Source organism: Manihot esculenta, chromosome 18 (assembly GCF_001659605.2).
Source record: "Manihot esculenta cultivar AM560-2 chromosome 18, M.esculenta_v8, whole genome shotgun sequence".
NCBI lineage: Eukaryota > Viridiplantae > Streptophyta > Magnoliopsida > Malpighiales > Euphorbiaceae > Manihot > Manihot esculenta.
The window spans coordinates 8,620,727-8,634,412 of NC_035178.2; the positions used below are offsets into that span (position 1 = coordinate 8,620,727).

At 34.3% G+C, this 13,686-nt stretch overlaps 1 protein-coding gene and 1 long non-coding RNA gene across 4 annotated transcripts; one reads left to right on the forward strand and one right to left on the reverse strand.

Annotated features, from left to right (window-relative positions):
• Positions 1–820: 820 nt before the first annotated feature.
• Positions 821–4,728, forward strand: LOC110605813 (thioredoxin Y2, chloroplastic). Of its 3 annotated transcripts, none has more exons than XM_021744453.2 (5): positions 832–1,134; positions 2,916–3,004; positions 3,343–3,520; positions 3,941–4,011; positions 4,437–4,728. In XM_021744453.2, exons 1-4 carry the CDS (start codon positions 958–960, stop codon positions 4,004–4,006), a joined length of 510 nt encoding a protein of 169 aa, XP_021600145.1. In that variant the 5' UTR covers positions 832–957; the 3' UTR covers positions 4,007–4,011; positions 4,437–4,728. The 3 variants fall into 3 exon arrangements, with proteins under 3 accessions (XP_021600142.1, XP_021600145.1, XP_021600144.1); XM_021744452.2 differs by lacking the exon at positions 4,437–4,728 and adding an exon at positions 4,148–4,394; XM_021744450.2 differs by lacking the exon at positions 4,437–4,728 and having other exon boundaries at positions 821–1,134; positions 3,941–4,394.
• A 496-nt stretch (positions 4,729–5,224) lies between these two features.
• LOC122722502 lies at positions 5,225–12,378 on the reverse strand. The gene is made up of 2 exons (XR_006349438.1): positions 12,152–12,378; positions 5,225–12,047 (listed from the first exon to the last, which is right to left on the reverse strand). It is a non-coding gene; the product is annotated as an uncharacterized LOC122722502 (long non-coding RNA).
• Between the last annotated feature and the right edge of the window lie 1,308 nt (positions 12,379–13,686).

Here is a 13,686-nt window from a genome sequence, read left to right on the forward strand (position 1 = left end):
TAATTAAAAGAGAAAAAATTCGGATTATCTCATCTCATATATCAAAATGAATGCTTAAATTTTAATTTAGGAGGAGAATAAATTTTTATCAACATATATCTAATGTTTGAAGGCTTTGATACTCCCATGAGATTGCCTATGTCTTCTTTTTCTAGTTTGGTGGTTCAACTCCGGTATTGCGAAAAATGTTCAGGCTTTGTTATGCTATGCTTATGGAGTTTTCATATTCTAACATCTTATTTTATTTTATAAACTCTTTTATTTGTTTACACTATGTTTAGATAATATGTAATATGTAGAAAATAGGAAAGAAGAAAAATAATTAAGAAAACTAATGAAAGAATTCTACTTTCTATTTTTATTTAAAACAGTGGAGAAAATAAAGCAAAATAATCTTTATTTTACTTTAATTTTTTTTCTCTCCGGTCTAGAAAGAAACTAGCAAAGAATTATGTTTTTTTTTTAATTTTAAATTTACATTACGTAAACAATAGAAAAAAAAAAGTATAATGATAAATTTGTAAATATATAATCATTTTCTTCTACCTTATTCGCTTAAATTTTTTTTTAAAAAAAAAAATTTCCACTCGTTCAAATAAAAAAATATTTATTTATTCGCTTTTTTTTTCTTTTCTTTATAGGAAAATTTCCAACAAGGTGTTAATTTTTTATTCTAATAAGGCCTATATATGAAAAAAAAAAGCAATTGATAGATTAAAAATTTGAATTTCTTATTCTATTTTAAAATAAAAATAAAATATTAATAATTAAATTATTTTGATACTTGTTTGGCTTTCTCTGCTCTCTAGATTCTCACGATATTTGTGTTGTTGCGCAGCGAAACTTTTTTTTTTTTTTTTTTTTTCCTTCTCCTCTTTTCGATTCTATTTGACGGAATAGGGGTTTTTTTGTGGATTCTCTTTATCAGTAGTAATAAGGAGAAGAGTTCACAAAGCTATGGCGATTTCTTCTCTCTCTGCTTCAACAATTCCATCTTTGAAGACACCGCCCTCACAGCTGACTACTACCAATTTGACTTCCTTGTCTTCGCTGCAGTTTCCAGCGCAGCTTCAGAGGCTTCAGTTTAGGGTCAGAGGGATTTCCTCTCCTTCCAGGTCTCGAATTTTGCATCTGGTAATGCTCTTATACTCGATCATTTCCTCCCACCTCTTATGTTTCGTTTTCTTCTTTTTCCCTTTTTGGAGGAGACTGAAGGATGCAAATTAGGTGATACGGATTTTAGAATAGAATAATAATTAGAGGATGTAACATAAACATCTCTTGTTCAATTTTTACGTAGGTCCTAGGCAATTGGGTTGAAGTCAATTTGAGAGATATGCTCACATTCTATGGAGTTTGTTCTTGATTTTGTGCAGCTTAAAAAGCTCTGCTTAAGATTTTAGCTGCTGTCAATTGGTCTCAAGGGTGTTTAGTGCTTAGTGTTGGATGCTTTTATTTGGTCAGTTGGCTGAAAAGGAGAGTAGGAAGGAACTGGGTCCTATGAATAGTTACGTGTAGAGTCGTCATATTTGTTTTCAATATAATTTCTACATATCGGATGTTGCCCCTACCTCCTGGCAACTGACAATACTATTAGAAAATATCGGATCTTATAGTAATTCCTCGTGAAAGAAGGAGAAGAAGAAGAAGAAGAAGAAGAAGAAGAAGAAGAAGAAATAATGTCAATGGGATTTAGATTGAGGTCATTTTGGGGCATATGATTCTATGTGAAATCCTTATTTTTTTTCATTTCCAAATATCAAAGATGAGAATGAATGAATGGGTTTCCCGTTCCATATCCTCATAAACCTGGCAATTTCTTGGAGTAATAGTTCATTTCATAAAAATAGTTTTTAAAGACCATAGTGGAATTCAGAATCCACTGGGTGCTTTTGCAATGGTTCATTTCAATTTACTGCTTTACTTCATTTTTAGCGGTTCTTACTTATGTAATGAATAAAATATGTTCTGGAGGATATTTTGGCAGTAGTGCATAATTGGTGAAGGGCATTTCTTTTTCTTAAAAAATTGAAATTACTTCATGAAGTCAGTGCTTAATAATCTCAAATCTCAAATTTTTACCCATCAACAGTATGCTGGCATTTTGGTGATGTATACTTTCGAAGAAATTTATTCTATGACTATGACAGAACTATCTTTCTTCCTTTTCCATCTCTAATTCTGAGTTTATATTATTCTGGGTATATTAGATGCTCCTTCTTACATTCAAAGTTCTGTCAATTAGTATGCTATATATGTAACAACTATTGTTGTCTTTTATGCTTATGCATGAGCATCATGATCCCTCATGCTTTCTACCCATTACACTTGATCCCTAAGAAATAAATTGAGTTGCAGATTTCAAGTTAGATACATGCTCTTTTTTCTTTTTTATTTACCTTTTAGCTAGACAAAGTAATTTAGTGGGAGCGGACATTCGATATGCTTAAAGCTTAGTAGGTGAACAAAGTCAAGTCTTCACAAGAACAGCAAATCTTGAAGATGTAACTTAGTGTGGAAAGAAATTGCTTGATGTGTTGGATTTGTTATTCCAGATAGTTGTTGCCTAGGCTCATAGTAATTGGTATATTTAGTAGTAGTTTGCAACTTATCTTTTAGAGTTTGAGAATTTAATCAGAAGTTTCTTGACATTAGATTGGCAGCCAAACACAGTATGCCCATTTGATTATGGAACTATGAAGTTAATGCCAATATTATGCTTCTGGTTCTTAGAAGATGGGATTTTTTTATGGATTTTTTATCTCTCCATTACTGTATGTAATTTGTTGTAAATGTAATAAAGAGAATGCTCAATCTTACTAGATTAGATTGGTCTTATTAGTTGCTTTATGTGCTAGTTTCTTTTTGCATCTGTACTATATTGAGTTTAAACAATTTGCTAAATGATTGTGCAGGTTGCAGCAAAGAAGCAAACATTTTCATCCCTTGATGAGTTGTTGGAAAATGCTGACAAGCCAGTGTTGGTCGACTTCTATGCAACCTGGTGACTTCCTTTTCGTTCCTTTTCAATGTGTTTTCTTTCTAGCCTTTCTTTTATTACATTTTATGAGAAAGAATTGTGTCATGGAGATGACGTCTGATCATCTTCAAATCACCTAAAACCCTGCAGTAAATTCTTCCATCTTCCCAATTAAATAATTAGAGTTAATTTGCTGGCCTTAAGAGATTTTTTTTAGAATATGTGATGAGCATTTTGTGCTAAAGACTGCAATGATGCTGAATAAGGATCTTTAAGATGCAGATTTTTTTTTTTAAAACTTTGACATGGGTTGGAATAGCAATCAGAGAATAAGAATAAATAGGCCAAGCTGTTGTTTGCAGGTGCGGTCCTTGCCAGCTTATGAGTCCAATTCTTGATCAAGCAAGTGCTGTCCTAAAAGACACGATCCAGGTGGTAAAAATTGATACTGAGAAGTACCCGAGCATTGCTGACAAATATAGAATAGAAGCATTGCCTACATTTATCATCTTTAAGGATGGCAAACCTTATGACCGCTTTGTAAGTTCGTTCAGTATCTGTAAGCTTCTTTGAAAAAAAATAATTTTACATCTTCAGGATGATATTCTTGAAATGCAATGCTTTTTGTGAGACCATCAACAAGGGTTTTCTCTTCACGTGTATCTGATTGCTGATTGTCTTGTCAATGGCATTCTTTATGATAGAAATTAAAATAAAATATAGAAAAGGAATAAGTAGGAGATACTATATATAAAACGTTTGCTACAAGGCTTACAATCTGAATCTGCTAGAGCCAGAGGAGAGCAAATCACTTCCTCTCAATATTATTTATCCCCATGCTGCAATTCTTTCTTTTTAAATTTTAGTCTACCATTTGATGTTTCAACGCCCATGTACTGTCATCCATTTTCTGATTTTGACTTGTTACTGACCTTGCTGCCTTGGTGTGGTAATTTCCAGGAGGGTGCTTTGCCTAAAGATAAGTTCATTGAACGCATCGAGAATTCACTGCAAGTGAAGCAATAGATATGGTAACCCTTGTCCCTTTTTAAGTCTGTCCCTTTCAGAATGCGTAACCCTTGTCCCTTTTTAAGTCTGCCCCTTTCAGAATGCATTTGCATGCTATGAGACCCCATAAATAAACTCACTCCCAATTTCGGCGCACAGATTCTATGAGGAATGAAATATGAAGCCATTATGTGTAATTTTTTACTAGGAAGGTCACCCATTCTTCGCCTCCCAGAATGCTGTAACGAGGGTAATTGTACCTAAAAGAGTGATAAACACAAAAATACAATAGCATATTTGTTTATAACTCTTGGAAATTTTGCAAAAAGATTGTATTTGTTTTTGAAACATTTATAAGCTCCACTCTTTTAATGGTTACTGGACTTGGTGCAGCCATCGTTGATCAGGTCATGTTATCTCTTGGTTGAATAAGTTTATTCCATTGCAGTTTCTGGATCGATTAGAAAGTTAGGCTACTAAAAGAAGTCCTGGATTCAAAATTTTCCACTCAGCAAGATTGTGTAGGGGCAGCTATGCATGATTGCTTCCTGCCAACTGTGGAAGCTTCAGATTCTAACCTTTGTAGGGCAGAACCTTGGCTTGGTTTTTTGATTAATTTCATGTTTCTACACATCTTCCTCATGTTGCAATAGTTTAAAATTACCAAGTTCAACTTTAAGCCATTGATGGAGGAAGGAATCGACATTGAGCTTGATAAAAATGAGATTTATTATTATTAATATTATTTTAAGAAAAGATTTATACTTCGTTTGGAATTAGTATATAGTTTTTCTTTAAGAAATAACTTTTAGAAAAAATTCAATATACTAAAAAATTGAGAAGTTTAAATATTTTAAATTTTTTAATTATGGTAATGTATAATGGCTAGTCACGTGACATGCATTTATCAGGCATTTCCTTGTTAGTGTCATTTTTTGATAAATTACATAATAAATTAAAAGAGAGAGAAAGAGGAGAGATGAAATCTCGGAAAACGAATCAATGGAGAAGGGCAGCTGAAGTAGTGCGATTGCGTCGGAAAGGGATTTTTCCCATTTTTGTGTTTAGGATTTGTTATTTTCGTTTGTGGTTTCTATTTGATTTGGCTTTTATTTAATTTTGGCTTTCGTTTTCTCTTCGAGTCTTCTTGTTTATTTTCCGTCGCTTTTGAGCAAGAGGTCCGACGCTGTCCTTGATTAACCCTCAACAAAGGAGGACAACCGGTTTTAGTTTTTATTTTTATTTTTTTATTCTTTTTTTATGATTTTTGCAGATCTACGACGATCATCCGCGAGGATTCGTTCGTTTGGGTCTAATTTAATAAAATCTATGTTCATCTATTATTTAATTTAATTTAACATACGATCATGATGATCGTCTGTGGTTTTTATCAAATATTTTTTTGATAAAATGTCTAAATAAGTTTAATTAATTTTTTTTAAAATAAAAATTTGAATTTTACTTTTAAATACAAACTGATTTTGATGTAATAAGTTTAATTAATAATCTATTTATTTTTAAACTTTTAAATATCAATAATTATATAATATAATATCCGTCCAAAGTATACGATTAGCTATTACCATACGACGGAGCCACATGCCAAAATTCTAATAAACTGTGACGTTCGGTCATGAAAATCTTCCATAAGAGAGGAGATCCGGTCATTGTAAAGGTCAATACTCGGAACAACAGAAAACTCGCCCTTTTATGACTGGTCGAGTCTTTCTTAACATTTAAGTTACCATTAAAAGATATTATACAGCACATCTCCATTACGCCTACAAACACGAGATTTCTTATCCACTGGCTGGTACTAGTCGGATTACTAAGAAAATCACCAACTAACTCCATTTTCTCACAGTGTAAAAGAAGTATACACAGAGTTCAAGGTACACATTATTGCACACTTTTCTTAAGTTCAAGCAACTTACTTACACTCATCCTTTCTGATAAATTATTAACTTGAGTGTCAGAGTGATTGCCAATATGCGCCAACCACATCACTTTCTTTCTTTTGTAGAGTGACCAATCATCTTTAGCTCATTTTCAGCCACATCATTTAGTTACATTACTGAGATCACCCATTGAGTTTTCTTGTTCATTTGGGATAAATCCGATTAGTTTTTTGTTTATCTTTTCACTCAAAGTGCTTTCCCTCTTTGTCACTTTACCCTTAAAATGGCTGAAAACTCATGAGTTGTGGCTAAATCTATTACCAACAAAGGAGTCATCGTCTCCTATACCCCAGGTAGTGACAGGACACTCCTCTCATGGTCAATGAGATAGACCTCAACAATCCAAACAATGAGCAAATTGTACAATACATTAAAAAGCTCCAAGCAACTCTCAAGCAATATAAATCTCGGGAGAAGGCCTCATTCATGGCTCCCAGAATAAGGGAGGAAGTTTCTTTCGAGACCCCAAAGACATGCAGTCCAAAAGAAAGGCCAAACTAGAAGATGAGAAATCATCAGACGAGACCCCAAAAGATGTCAATTGGAAGTAGTACTAGAAGAAGCAAGATGAAGATTATGGTTTGGACAACTCTTCACCCCTATCAGAGGAAATTCTTGCAAAGACTTTTCCCACAAAGTTCAAGCTGTCTAGTTTGGACAAATACGACGGGATGGTAGACCCTAGGAGTCATTTGGCTATCTTCTGAACTACGATGCAGCTCCAGGATGTCAATGAATTTGTATTGTGCTGAGTCTTCTCGTCCACTCTCACAGGTTTGGCCTAAAAATAGTAGCAGCATTTGAGTTCAAGTTCTATCTACAATTTTACACAACTTGCTATATTATTTAAATCTAAGTTTGCTACTTGTATATCTCCTAAAAAAATCTCCTCCGACTTATGAAAAATCCGACAAGGAGAGCGCGAGTCTTTAAGGAGTTTTATCTCATGTTTCAATGTTAAAGCAATACTGATTGAAGAATTGAATCACGAGATAGCATGTGAGGAATTAAAGAAAAGGACTCGCAACATAAAATTTATGGATTCGTTAATCAAGAATCCAATAGCCACTTATTAGCAATTAATGGATAAGGCACAAAAATACATTTGGTTGAATGATGAAGTCTAGGCGCTAAGAGAGGATAAGAAGACATGTCAAAGTAAAACCTAGAAGCCAAAAAGGCAAGGCTACAAAAGAGATCGGAAGAGGTATCCCGTGTTTCGAGGGAAAGAAGATCGAGGTAAGTAATACACTCCTTTAAATGACTCACGCACACATGTTTTGATGTGGATTAGAAAAAACGACAAAGAGGTCAAATGGCCCATCAAGCTTAACCCAGACAAAGTGAACATGTGGGACAGAATAAAGTATTGTCGATTTCATGAAAATCATGGGCACACTACAGAAGAATGCAGGCAACTAAAGGACGAGATTGAAAGTCTCATTAGAGATGAAACTATAATGAGATTTGCTATAAAAGATAGAGAAGAAAAAGGGTCAGAGCCTGAGGTAAGATCACTGGTCAATCTTGATGAAAATGAATCTGTAGGGGTTATTCACATAATTGCAGGGGATCAAGTAGCGATAAGGAAACCAAGGTTTTGTAGAAATAAAATGTCATTAATATTCAATTCCTAAGTCAAAATCTGAATCTTTAACATAGAAGATCCAATCCTTAAAATAGTTTGACATAACAAGAAGGGATGCCGAGTCTAGTGAGTTAGGCGAAAACCAGAAGGGACTATATAAGGTCTCCAAGGTTATTCGTCCGAATGATTATAAGTTGGTCAAGTTAGATGGCTATGTCATTTTTTATTCTTGGAGTATTGTGTAATTCATGGAAATATTATCAATAAAATTATGATGTATTTTTCAATTCTTTTAGTATTTAAATTAGAATTATCAGAAACGATAGATTCATGAAAGCGTTGGGCTAAATAAAATGCCATAAGGCGGGTAATCGCCAGGCAAGCCACAAGGCGAGTGACTGCCAAGTGAATCTTTAGGTATTAGCCCCAAAAGACAAGGGTTAAGACAATTTCTATCAAAAAACGCCACAAGACGAGTGACCATTAAGCGAGTTTTCGAGTGTTAATCCTAAAATATAAGAATTAAGGCAATTTATGTCAAAGAACACTACAAGGAGAGCAATCGTCATACATATGACCGAGTTTCAAACCTATTAATAAAGTTTAAGGCATTTTTTGTCTAAACCTCGAGGTGGATAACTGACAAGCAAAGGTTCGGGTGTTAGCTTAAATCATTAAATATTTTAAGTTAATTTTACGCCGTTATTTTTATGTTGTTGGTATCGATCCTTATACTTGATAAAAATAAAGACGAGATGAACAAAATATTTTCTCATTAATGGAGGGAAAAGATTATAAAGCAGGAGGGTCTTCTTTGCTAACCCCCTCTTGAGCTCCTATTATATTTTCTACTATAATGACATCTTCAATTAAAGTCGAATCGAAAGAATGGTTGCTATTTTGCCTCTCCTCTACTTGTTCCTCTTCTTCCTCCTCCTTTGGGAAAATGTCATCGATCCAAGAGAAGTTTTTTGAAGGATAACGCTTGATTAGCTCCTTCTTGACAGAATCTTGGCCTTCCAAAAATATTTTCCCACCCCGAGCCACTGTCTATTGAAGCTCAGCTTCCAGTTCAGCCACCCTATCTATGATGGCTTGGTTCTTTTGAGCATGAGACTACTGCTCCTGGACTTGCCGTTGAAGGATAGCCACTTGATCCTTGGCGGTTTTAGTTCGATTCTCAAGGGCGAGCTTTGAAGTGTTGGTTTCATCTAGGTCTGCCTGGAGTTTATCTACAGACTTGAGGGTCTCGTTCATTGTGTTCTCTACCTCGGTGATTCGAGCCTTCAGCCTTAAGTATTCCTCTCGAAGGAGGTTTTTGTCTGTTTCCTGACTACTGAACTCTCTCCTCAAAGCTTTGTTCCGCTCCTTGGCTAAGTATGTGCATAGGATGCTTTCCATGGCAGAGTGAATGATGTTGTCATATAGTTCGTCTATCTCAACAGCACCCAGACGATGGCGGTCATTGGGTCTCAAGGAATTCTTGGCTATAAGGATTAACAACTGGGGTTTCTCAAGAAGCGAGTCCACCTAGGTCAGCGCCATTGCCAAGTGTTGAATGCCTTGTGGCCACAGGGCTCCAGTTCTAGCCTCCTCGTATTGTGCACTGAATTGATGGGGCGATACTAGAGGAACATCCCTGGAGGAAGACTCGAGTTGGATGATAAATGGCTCAATTGTAGTTGAGGGTGGAGGAGGAGGAGGAGGCAAAATGATAATCTCTTCTGCCCATCATGCCCGTTTTGGAGGAGGGCCCACAGTACTAGTAGTGGACTTTCTTTTTCGGGCAGCACGAGCTACCTTTGCAAACTTGCTCTTTCCTTTACCCGCCATATCTGCATAAAACAGAGAGTGAGCAAGTAAAATAATGTAAAGGTAAAAATGGTTAAAAAGTAAAATACCTTACTCTGAGGAAGACAATAAAATCATCCTTGGTTTCTGATAACCGGTTGGCCGAGGCAACTGGGCTCGTTCTATTTGGAAGTGGCTTTGCCAGGATAAGGTGGCGTTCCTCACGGCCACGTTAATGTCCATTCTGTGGACCGAGGCCATTTTCTAGAGGAAGTCTAGAGCCTTTTCCTCGTCTCTCTACAGTTGAACTCCACTATTTGGAAGTGGCTTTGCCAGGATAAGGTGGCGTTCCTCACGGCCACGTTAATGTCCATTCTGTGGACCGAGGCCATTTTCTAGAGGAAGTCTAGAGCCTTTTCCTCGTCTCTCTATAGTTGAACTCCACCCTTTTTGAGCTCCACATAAATGTTCCAATCAGTCTGGAGTTGTCTAAAGCCCCCGAACACTCGGTGGTAGACAATGAAAGACTTATTTTTTCAATGTTTCAAGGAAGAGAGGATATGGTCAAAGAGAGTCTGACTTTTTTTCGCTGAAGAACCAAAACTCCTTATTCCTCCGGATTCCTAGCTAGTATAGCTGGGAGAAGAGAGCAACTCTCAGATTGTTATTATTATTGAAGCACACAAATCGAAAGGCCACGGGAATCCTCCAACTGTTTGAATGAAGTTGGGCGACTACAGTTTATGGATTTTGAGGATTTCAATGAAAAATGGGTCAATCGAAAAATGAAGACCCACCTTCAACTATTCCTCGTATACCATGATGGTATCTTGAGCAGTGATCTGGTCATTTACGTGAACATTTAGATTAGGAGCGGAAATCATGAAGATCTCTTTGGAGATCTTGTAATGGTCATGAAGACTATCTACGTCCATCTCAGTTAGCACAAATGGGATGTCATTCACCTGAAGGATATCATTATCATGGGCTGACCTCAATGGAACTACAGGAGCCAGAGCACGAATGGGGCCGCTGGAGGAAGAGCTGGGGGTTGAACTACAATGAGAAAAAGAACAAGAAGACAAAGAGGACCTGTTCATTTCTAAAGTATGAAAAAAGACAAAAGTAGGAGTTACTTTCAGAAAATGCAAGAGCCTAAGGCCGAGAGTACTAATCTTTTCAGAGCAGAAGTGGTGATCGTAGGCGAAAGGGAGATTTTATATTGTTGTTTCGACAGCTGATCTAAATGTGGCTTGAGAAGTAAGGCAAAGCAGTATTGATGACTAGTACAGGCGAAAAGAAGTGGATATGGAGAATCAATTTGTGCATGTCACATGTCCAACACCATGAGAACAGCTATAATTTTTGAATCTGAAGAGTCGAAGTCTGATGGGAGGACTTCTGATATGACACAATATTCCCCCAAAATATGCCATTAGCTGTCACCATACGACAGAGTCACGTGGCAAGACCTTAATAAACCATGACATTCGCACGGAAGTCTCACCCACGAGAGAGGAGAACTTGTCATTGTAAAGGTCAATGCTCAAAACGACTGAAGACTAGTCCTCTTATTACTGGTCGAGCATTTCTTGTCACCTAAGTTATCGTTAAAAGAGATTATACAACATATCCCCATTACGTCTACAAATGTGAGGTTTTTTATCCACTAGCCGATACTAGTCGGATTTCTAGAAAAATCACCAACTAACTCCATCTTTTTTAGTATAAAAGAAGTATACACAGAGTTCAAGATACGCATTCTTATATACTTTTCTTAAGTTCAAACAACTTATTTACACTCGCTCTTTCTGATAATTACTGACTTAAACGTCAAAGTGGTTGCCCATATACATCAACTACCTCACATTTTTTCTTTTGCAGAGTAATCAATTCAGCTCCTTTTCTACCACATCAAAAAATAAAATCAATTTTAAAAAAAATAAACACAGCAAAATAATTTTTAATATTTAAAATTTGCATAAAATAGATCACTATTAAAAAAATTAAAAATGTAATTATTTAAATTTGGTTAATCTTATCTTTGTCTCTAACTTTGAATATATACTCAAATTTATATTTACTTTTAAAACATGTTTAATATCTAAAATATACTAGTTCATTGATTGATGAATAGTAACAAGCCAAACAACAAGATTAATTAAGGCTCAAAGAAAATAAAGACAATTTTCTAAAGGAATTCTAGCATCCAAGCCCAAAAACTTGACTTAGTAACAGATCCAAAAATAATATATGGAGCGCTACTTATGTTTTAAAACCACTGGCAGTCGAAGGAGAAGGAGACCATTTAAAGAGAAAGAGAATTTCAGAACATAGTCAGGAAGATAAACTTGTAAAAACACCGACTAGAGACCCATAAAGAACCTCCAACCACCAAAAGCTTCAAATACTATAAGGAACAAGAATAAGAACTAGATCTAACCATTACTGAGGTCACACCATCAAAGAGAAACGAGGGTTCAACATCAGAATCGAGACAAGGCTGCATCCAGAGTCAAGGAAGGCAACATGCAATCCAAAAATAGCAAGAGAAGTAACCAAAACAGTGAACTAACTAAGCAAATCTAACCTTAGTGGGAAAGGAGCCGACAAAAAGAAATGAAGAGTCCTTTCTTAAGATTAGAGCGACTACTTCACTTAGGATAATGGGGAGCGATATGTAATCCAAATAAAAAAGTAGGGCTACCGCCTTGCTCCACCCCTGAAAGAAAAAAATTATAAGAGCACCATAATTGAGCAACTCCAACATGAAAAAGGCAACAAAAAAAAAAACAAAAAAGAAAAACAAAAACAAAAATTGACAACCCAACAGAAACTCTCAACTAAGTCTCATTGCCAACAACATCAAAACAAGAAAGTATTTACACTCCACTCAATAATGGGAGAAAAAACCCAAATCGGGAAGAGGGAGGCTCCTAGACCGGAAGGGTAAAAAAGCTTTTAAAAGGCATAAGCACTAATAAACCCGAAAAAAGGACTAAATTAAAGAGAGAAAAAAAAAACTCTCTGGCTAATGGAGAAATGAAGCTTTTTGAAAACATGTTAAACTTTAATTTAAGTGTTATTAAAATCTATATTACCTACTATATTGACATAAATTTTCTTTTATTATTTATATTTTAATTATTTAAAAAATAATTTTCATTTTTTAAGTAATATTAAATTTTTGTAATTACTTTTTGTAATCATTTTGGCTCTACATTTCAAAAAAAAATTAAAAAAATATATATTTTTTATTTTTTTAGTGTTTAGAAATCTCAAAAAATTTAATTAATGAAAATTTTTTTTAATTAAATAAAAAAATAATTTATTCTTTTAAAAAAAATCATTTTTTACATGTTGAGACTCTTATAAAGCTTTATATATAAATTTATTAATAAATTTTATTTTTTAAATTAAAATTAAATAATAAAAAATAAGTTATTTCATTAAAAAAATATTTTTTTAAATATAAATTATTTTCATAAATAAAATAACTAAACGTATGATTTTATAAAATTTAAAAATATTTTAATTAAGTTATTTTGAATTATAAATGAGATAATGAATTTTTAAAATATAAGGTTATGATAGTAATTTTTATTTATATTATTAAAAAATTGGCTAAAACCTACCGTGCACGTGTAATCACATGGACCCTACCCATCTAAAGCATACGGATATAATTTATCTATTCTTTTTTTGTTTTATTTTGTTCCTTTCAATGAAGCAATTTGCCGACATCATCATCGAGCGAAGGTTATTTTCTATAGTTACTTAGTTTTATATAAATAAATTTATTTAATTTAGAATAAATTTACTTAAATAAAAAATAAATGTGATTTAATATAATCTAGAATTGATCTCTTGATTTTGTAATATGATAATTTATAAATTAAATAAATTACAAAAATATTTTCAATTTAAAAGAGAAAAGTAAAGTTTTATTTTGGAAAAAATTGTGATATTTTTTTAAAAAAAATCAAATTGATAAGCACGGCCATGGCCGGACAAAGGTCGAGTGTTTGGATATTTGATGCAATTAGGGGTTTTCATAGAAACGTGGCTTCTTTTGGTTTAGCTTTCATGGCCCAATCAGGCACAGCCACTCGTCATTCAAATGTTTAATGCAAAGTGTAGTGCCCTGCCCTCCACACTACACTTTATATTTTTTATTTAATTAATTATTTATGCAAACAAATTTAGACTTATCGAGCGCATAAATCGGTTTGAATTGAAAAACTGAATCGAGCCGATTAATTTTGGTTTAATGGTTCGGTTAATTAAAAGGTTCGGTTCAGTTCGGTTAGTATTTTTCAATTTATTCGATTTTCAGTTCGATTCGATTTAAACGTGTTAAA

Bases quoted from the DNA above. Each gene is read 5' to 3' on its own strand.
- LOC110605813 (XM_021744450.2), top strand. From the start codon at position 958: ATGGCGATTTCTTCTCTCTCTGCTTCAACAATTCCATCTTTGAAGACA. The intron at 1,135-2,915 runs GTAATGCTCTTA...ATGATTGTGCAG, and splicing joins GGTCTCGAATTTTGCATCTG to GTTGCAGCAAAGAAGCAAAC. The intron at 3,005-3,342 runs GTGACTTCCTTT...TGTTGTTTGCAG, and splicing joins GTCGACTTCTATGCAACCTG to GTGCGGTCCTTGCCAGCTTA.